The following is an 8620-nucleotide window of genomic DNA, read 5'->3' as shown; positions in this document are numbered from 1 at the left end:
CTGCTCTCCAGCTTGGTTTGTCATCAGCTCATTTGGTAACTCCTGCTTCTTGAAAATGTCATGTCAGTTATGGACCTTTCCACAGGCAGATCCACATCCTTCTTTTTCACAGGCCTGAAAATGTCTCTTACTACAAAATTGATCTGGCTCATATTTCCCAAGAAAATTCCCTACCTGCCAAGCTACTACTCAAATTTGCTTATTTCATAATGAAGACTGTCCAAAGGTCTTTGTTTCAAAGAACAAATAACAATACTTGATATTAGTTCTTCCAAGGAAGGCTCTATTGGTCCTACACCCAGCCCTGCCCCAGTACTTCAGTTTAGAGGATACATAGCTTACCTCCATAGGTGTGCTGACAGCACTGTAAAAGCAAACTGCAAACAAGAATTCTGGTATTAGGTTAAAAAATGGCGGCCATTCTTCAATATTACTTCAGTTTCAGCTTCACATCAGTTACCTACTGTAATGAAGTCAGATCAATATTAATAAAGTGATATGAGTGAAGTGCTGCGCTCGGTTCACAGTTCACTTATGAATCCAACTTAAGCTTCACAAGCTTCATTATTCATGCTTATTAGGGAGGAAAAAACATTAGTTACTGCCGCTCAGGATGGCACAAAGCCTCACAACCTGCAGATGAAAGTGTCTTTCCTGGAACAAGTCCCATCAAGCCATAACTGGCCTGTACCTGATCAGAGGATTCTCCTTAACGTTGTTTCTAGCTTCATACACTCTGCTCTCTGTGTCGCGTTACCAATGCAATGGTCTCATGGCCAGCAGAGAATTGTTAACAGCAAGAGAACAACATGAGAAGTGCTTTGCTAAAGTCAGAGAAGCCACAAATGTTATACTGGCACTTTGGTTATCCAGGGGCCTGCCTGTATGAAAGAAGAGGGCACTTCACCTAGAACAGACTAAGTCCTCACCATTGCTTGGTCAACTCACCATCTGCGTTCCAGTGGCAGAGTAAATGCCAGCAGATCATTTTGAGCTCTTTTTGAAATCTTCACACAGAGGTGGTCCTGTACCAGTAAGACACAAGGACATATCACCAAAAGTTATTCCTGCTGCTCAAATCAACTACCATTTCATTCCCTGGAGGACTTGTCAGCTGCCCTCACTTAGAAATGCTCTGAGGCTGTTCTAATTTGAACCAACAGCAAATAAGGGATATTCACTCATCCTCAGACATCGCGCTTTTTTCCATCCCTCCACAAATGCAAAACAGGGCATCTGGTCCTTGTTGAGAGGCAAGGATTTTGGGGGAGTGCCGCTGTAGAGTGAAACAGTAAAAACTATAAATAAAAGAACAAGCAATTGTAGAAGACACACACCAGCTGGCCAGGTGATTTTAGAAGAGAGACTATTAAAGGTCTGCAAGCAGCCCAGGGGCACTGTGAGACAGCAGGTAGCACGAGGACCAGGGCAGGGTCTCACGTTCCTCTGTTGACAAGACTAAGCTATCCATTTTGAGAAGTGGACTTAAATTATAAATTTCACCAGAAGCTTGATTCTGGACAAGTCTTGATCAGGGCAATGCAAAATTCAGTCTTGATAGTTCTATATTAAACCACTTAATGTCCATCACTAAACTATAATTTTCCTTTAACAGGGTTTAAACTTGCCTGAGCTGGGCTAAGAACAGTATAAATGAGCTCTAGCTATAAATTGACATCCTCTGCTCTCACCAAACTGTCTTCCTGTGCAAACATATAGTGCTGGCCCCTATACATCCACAGCCATGTTTTGTTCATACCAAAATTAGCATTTCCATTGCAAAGGTCTAAACATTCTTAGTAGTCTATTTGCTGTCATTTCTGACCTTGGAGGTCTCAACTTTTTATTTCAGATGTGCAGGGCTGGGAGACCTCAATGCACCAGTTGCACACAGTCGCTACACAAAAACAATAGGAGAAAATTTGCATCGGGATATTTTTTGTTGTTGCACACTTATTTATTACCAAGAAATGCTCACTGTTAATAGGCTCCTGTCAGTAGTTGTACCTGATTTCAGACATCTGTATGTCCATGCCACTTCCACCCTCTCCTCCAGTCTTCTCCTACCACTAGGCATTAATATGATGAGCCTCCTGCTTAGATCAATGTGCTTGGGACCCACAGGGCAGATGGGAGAGGTACTAATAAGAGATGTAGAACAAGGGGTAAGAGAGAAGTGGAAGAAATACCACAAAGGACAAGGAGGCACAGGTATGGTAACAAAGCCAAAGAGGAGACAGGTAGTTCTGAAGAGCCAAGAGCTGAGCAGTAAATAGCATACTATTACTGTCTGTGGCTAAAAGCCTCAGTTGTTATTTGGCACAGATAAACCCAGGGTCTAGGATACCAGCTTTTCTCATAGAACTGCAAGAGTATTCAAAATTATTTCAGCATTAAAAAAAATAATATAGTCACTATTTTGGCAGTGGGCATTTTAGGAGGGTCAGCTGACGGAGAGGAGGCCTTCAAAAAAAATTTTTATTCTCATATCATCACCCTGCAGGCATATCCCCAGGGTCCATCCCGCAGCTCTTCTACCATACTCCCACCCCTGGCTGTCTACAGTAAGATTTACACAACCAGCCCCTCAGTGCTTTACTGTAAAGCATATTGTCATTTTTTTTCCATTCAAATAAGATCATCAGAAGAACACTAGATTTAAAACATTGTGGAAATGATTCATTAAAAAAAAAATAATATCCACTGTTTTTTCTTGGTTGCAAGTGCCACAGAAGGAAAGTGGTGCTGGATTTGCATGCAACTTTCAAATGTCTCCAAATTCAGTACTACAAAAAGTGTATTGCACAAGCTCAGCTGGAGAGGGCAAGGCACAGACGGCAGACAAGGTCACTCTGACAACAGGGAACATGCTTTATATGCTGAGCAGCACAAGGCTGGAAGAAGGCAGACAACAAGGGCTTGATGCATTTGAAGTGTCGCTCAAAGTTGAGTCAAGGTTTCTCCTTGTGGAGATACCTGACAGATGCAGTCACCCTCCTATTTCATGTCAGCATTGATTTCAACTCCAGGTCTTGCAATCCCTCCTGTAATTTATTCAGTTCATAGTCACTAACTACATAAAAACATGTGGAAAAAAAACCCTGATAAAGCACCATGGTTACAGATCTAAGATCCAGCCTTCCTATACTGAAAACAATGGGGATATCATTCTTGTCTTCAGGCAACCCTTTCCCCCTAGGAAACTCCAAAGTTACAGGTCTCAGTTCTCTCCCCATTTACCTCTGCTACAATCCAGACTGACATTTTGCTTTAACAAGCTTCATATTGCTTCTTAAGCAATCAGCACCTCTGCTTCTGAGATAAGCATGATGATAGGAGTCAATTCAGTCCCATGTTTAGCACTGCAGCCTGTGAAAATTAAAGGGTGGAGAAGGAAAGCAAAATAAAGTGATAGTTTATAATACTTTTTTGTTTCCTCCAGTGCACAGGTGAATTGGAAACATTTCTTATATAAATTTCGATGAGATCAGTTATGAAATGTGTTTTCTGTCACTCTTTTAAATTTTATCTTTCAATAAATGTTCCGTCTCCTACAACTAATCCTGGATTTATGCAAAAAAAAAACCCCAAACGAACAACACAGAAACCCCAACCCTGTCCAACACTGCTAAAGAGGTGAAATGAAGTATTTCAGATTGTATATGCACCCAAATAGTCTTTCAGTTCCTGTGCATATTCTATTTCCCCCAGAATGTAGGTAGGGATTGTTGCTCACTCAATGTTCAGGTAGTTTTACACTGTAAGATATTTGAGGACAAATACACATACCTTTAACAAAAAAAAAGTTACAACTTGCATTTTAATTTTCATTGCCTTAAAATAGGTTTTGCTCTTATCAGAATACGGGGTTTTTTAATTTGCTACAGCAAAACCTATTTACTGAATGTGGGGTTTTGTAGTGAAGATTAAGGAATGCCTGAGATTCAGCTCTAATTTAAATAACCAGTAAATTTGATTTGTGTTTCTTGTACCAGAAGATCACCCTTTTCCACTCCTCCTCTTGGTCCCAGAGCAGTCATGAACCAGCAGACAGCTCTCTCCCCATCTGCCTGCTCCGTGGGGCGTGGGGAAGCCCTCCTTCAGCCAGAAGCCCTGGCTCTAGATCCTCACAAGTTTACCAGGTTTCTGAGTCTCTTTGGTGAGAAATGAACCATCAGCTTCACCTGTGCCAAATTCCAACTTTCTGAACACCTCCACAGCATGACCAAATGCACTACAAGCCATCATTCCTTGCTTTCAGGAGAGACTGAGAAACAGCAACTCAATTTACAAAGGCAACACAACAAAGATGACCAGCTCCAGGCTACATTCACTCCCACAGCCCACTCTTCCAAAGGCCTGAGTTACCAACTCTGACTTATGCAAAGAAGGGGAAGCAATCCATCTGAGCCAGAGGGCTGCAAGTAATACTGTTTTTCCTTTGAAAAGGTTTTTATTTATGAGGGACTATCCTGCAGCGGGCACTACAAGGTCGGTATTGAAGGGGACAGCCCAGAACCTCCAATGGAAGAGCAGGGTGGTGAGATGGGTCTCAGAGAGGAGAAAAGTGAAAGGAGAAAGGGAAACTGTGGAGGAAATAAGTTATTTTCATAGTTAGGCAGAATCATTGAATCACAGAATAACACAGGGTGGGCAGGGCCTCTGGAGGTCTCTAGCCCAGTACCTTGCTCGCAGCATGTCCATTACACCAGACTGGATCAGGCTGCTTAGTTCCTTGTCCAGCTGAGTTCTGAATACCTCCAAGGATGGAGATCCCAATACCTCTCTTTGGCCTCTGTCCCAGTGTTTGAACACCCTCAGGGTGAAAAACATTTCCTTATATCTAGTTGGCAATTCTTTTCTCCTACCCTTTTCAGCCACTTTATGAAAGCAAGGCACTTCTGGGGAAAAGTACTCCCTCTGACATGTGTGTTCTTGTTTTCTTTCCCGCCTTTTATATAACTCATTTTATGCTTCTTTTTGGCTCTGCTTTTATGCAGTAGCTCCGTTACTGTCTGATTTTCCTATTATAAAACTCTGATTTAAACCTGGTAATTACGCTGTGCTCTAGCAAAGGCCTTAATTAACCTTACTGAAGCCAGTAAGTGTAAGGCAGGCTCTTTAGGGCCTTAAAAATTTGGTGTTTAATTGCATCTGACACTGAGAAAGGTGCAGGGAGGTAGAGAAGTGTGGAATATGTAGCTAATTCAAGCCACTGGTACTAACAGGACAGGACTTTGTGCACTAGATCTTGTATAACCCATCCAGACCAGGATTTTCTGCTGTCTTCCACCACAAGAAGAATATGAATATACCAGATGCACAAGAAGACTCAGTTGGTCACTGGTATTGCTACAGAAGTTTGTCATGTCCTTTGGCTGTTAGAAATCCTGAATCATGATCTGCACAGTGGGTATGTTTGTGTTCCCCTTCAAGGTCAAGGCACTTCTAGCTGCATTTGCTACCCATCAGGACAATTCCAATCTACAGGAGTACATCTTCCTCTCTTGCCATCAGTCTTGCCAAATAAGTAAAATTTAGTCATAGAAAAGAAAAGCATTGGGATCTCTCCTGCCTGGCAGCAGCCAGAGAAAAGTACAGGAAACAATATTAAGGAGAGATAGCCTGGCATCCCACACAGTTGGCATTTCCAGCCACCTAAAATAGCTGGTCAGCCCTGTACACAGTCTACAGCTTAGGGGGGAAAGAAAAGTCCTTAACACACCGAGCTGTATAAAAGAGATGTCCTGTAATGGTACCACAGGAACAATGATGTCATTTTATGCTGCCCTTCTGGTTTTATCTTATCTGTTTATTCATCCCCTAATTCACTGGGTAACTGTGCAGAGCTACCAGGAGACTGAAGTGTGTGGGTCCAAGGTGGAGGCAGATCTTCACACTTTGCAGGGATGATCAAGGGTGGGTGCTGTGGCAACCTGCAAGCCATATTTTATCCTCTTGTGTTCTTACTGGAATTTGTCACAGTTGATATGACAGTAGTTTTCTTCCCTTCCTGTCCTTCCCCAGCACCAAATCCTTGGTTCTCACAGAGCTGTATGACTTTTGGGAAGGAGAAAACTGACGTGACAGTGATTATCACACTGATGATAGCTGATGAATGCTTAGTTGGCACCAGGGAGGAACTAGTCCTGAATTTATGTGCCTTATTCTCAAACACTTTGTTCTTGGTCATGAGAAGCAGAGGCTTTTATACAGACCTGAGAAGCAAATCAGCCTATGGGGAAATGCAGTTATGGGAAACAGGCTTAAAATCGTCCCAAAATAGGCCTAAAATCATCTTACAAGTCTTTAGCCCAGTCCAGAGGAAAAAGTGTGTGTTTGTCTTTCTTTAGGGCTTCACAACACCCAGCTCTAAACGTCACTAGCACGCAGAGGAACAGGAGGGACCATAATGCTCAGAAAATACCCCCATTCGCTATGTCAAGCTCTTCCAGCGACACATCAAGCAGCTCTTCACTTTCATCAGAACCAACCAGCCAGATCTCCATGGTTCAGGATCAAACCCTGCTGGACATTGCCTCCATCACTAGATTGGCCCCAGGAGAATCACCAAGCCCTCAACCATTTGAGCAAAGAGACAAAAAATCAGCAATATCATGTTCCAGCCCATTCAGAGCAAAGATTATTCCAGCATCTTGCCCAGCCAGCCCCAGGCTCAGTCTAACATGCAGCTCAGCCAAGCCACAGCAATACTCTGACTCCTCTACAGTCAGTCCAGGGATCAATGCAAATTCCTTCTACACCTTTTGTCCTCACACAGCACAAAACGTACAAGCTTCATCATCAGCTCACACACTGACCCCAACCAGGAAAAGCACAAGGCCTCCAGCAACAATGACTCCTGAAGATAGTTCCCAGTCTCCTGGCTATTCTAAAACTGGATTAAAGAATACAGGAAAGGGTTTTGAATCAGATCTGGAAGATCCTGATCATGAAAGGTACGTATCCAGACCATACACATGTTTAAGTCCTCAAATGACTAAACTTGGTGTAGGGTCATTAAGAGCCCCTCATAAAAAAATATGTGAATATCTTTTATGATTTAAATGTTCCCAGCATTTGTTTTCCAGTTACTACCCTATGCTCCCACTAAACCCGGTTATCCAAGAAGCAAAATACCATATTTTCCATATATTCATTTAGCTCTCCAGACCCGATTACAGGACCGTCCCTGGGCCAGGTTGTCAACCTCAGCTCCTCCAACAGGGCAGTTTCAAGGTGCCTCATTTTCTTTCAAATGAGAAAGCACATCTCTCCCTATACAAGCAGAGAGAAAACCTGCTGATACTACGAAGCCTGACAGATAAGGGCTGGGGATGGTATTCAGTGACATGGCTGGTATCTCCCTTCCCAAACCTCAGGCTCTGCAGTCCGACCCCAGGCAAGCTGGGCTGATTTCACCCCTCTGAGCCTCTGAACTCCACACTGTGTCTGCCACTTCTTTCCTTGGCAGGAGATTTGTAACCGCAAAGGAATTCCAAACTATGGAGAAAGAACTAGAGGATGTTAAAGAAGAACTGAAATGCCTGAAGTGGAAAGTGAGACACATTGGTGAGACTGTGCAACCCCTGGCCGAAGACAGCAAGCGTTACAACGGCTATACCCTGACGGAGCTCAAGGCAATGGTGCAGTCCGAAGATGACCCTTACAAGGCTGCACACAAGATCCTAACTGCGCTCTTCAGCGATGTCTACTTGCTACAGCACTCAGTCACTGAACAGGCCTGCAACTCCCAATCTCTGCCCAAGCCCAAAATAGACCCAGAGCTGTACATGGTGTACTGTGACATTCTGAAAAGCATATTCCCTGGAATTAGCAGCCAGACCTTGAGGGAAGAGACACAACACGTGCAGAAAAGCACCCAGAAAGAAGTGCAATAACACCGGGGCTCACAACATGTTCTGTGAAGTGAGAAGTCTCCAATGATTTTAGAGGACTGAACTGTGGGTACGTACCTTTGGTTGAGTCTATCCCCTTTAGGTATGAATCATCTGATATTGGTGAGCTCTGAGCCCTTCATGTCACTTGCCCAATGAGACAGGATGGGAAGTCGTTCTGCATACTTTCCACAATTTAGAAAAAAACGGCCCCCCATAGTGTCTCTTTCAAGATATGGATGCTTCCTTGTCTCCAGCAACACTAAATGCTGACAAAAGAATCCAGAGAAGGCATTTTGTGTCCAAGCAAGGGCCTTCCCCCAGCCCCAAACAGACCAACCAACCAACCAGCATCTGGGTAGTTTCTATTTTCTAGAGTATATCATTCATTAAATGACATTACTTGTTAGAGAACTGTGCCTGTTCTTATTTATTTATTTGCCTAAAAAACCTTTGCACATCAAATCAATCAACAATGAAACTTGAGTACACACTGGGATGAGACCTGGGCATGCAGCAAACCACCCTCCCCTCCCTGCCCATCTGCACCCTGGGTTACATGGGAAGAAAACGAGGGCACAGCAGCTGCAGTGCACCCAAGCAGGTCTCCATTGTAGCTAACTGGGGACCAGGGCATAAGTGTACGATATGGCCCATAATCATCAGCCTACCAGTGAATCAGGTAAAGGTCTGTGACCTCCATCTCTTCTAACCTGTGATAA

At 43.5% G+C, this 8620-nt stretch overlaps 1 protein-coding gene across 1 annotated transcript; it reads left to right on the top strand.

The window, feature by feature from the left end:
• Nucleotides 1-6194: 6194 nt before the first annotated feature.
• LOC142062925 (uncharacterized) lies at nt 6195-8270 on the top strand. The gene is made up of 2 exons (XM_075106190.1): nt 6195-6959; nt 7475-8270. The coding sequence occupies exons 1-2, from the start codon at nt 6439-6441 to the stop codon at nt 7899-7901; spliced, it is 948 nt and encodes a 315-aa protein (XP_074962291.1). The 5' UTR covers nt 6195-6438; the 3' UTR covers nt 7902-8270.
• The last annotated feature ends 350 nt before the right edge of the window (nt 8271-8620 follow it).

Source organism: Phalacrocorax aristotelis, chromosome 10 (genome assembly GCF_949628215.1).
Source record: "Phalacrocorax aristotelis chromosome 10, bGulAri2.1, whole genome shotgun sequence".
Classification (NCBI taxonomy): domain Eukaryota; kingdom Metazoa; phylum Chordata; class Aves; order Suliformes; family Phalacrocoracidae; genus Phalacrocorax; species Phalacrocorax aristotelis.
This window is presented reverse-complemented; position numbering and strand designations above follow the sequence as displayed.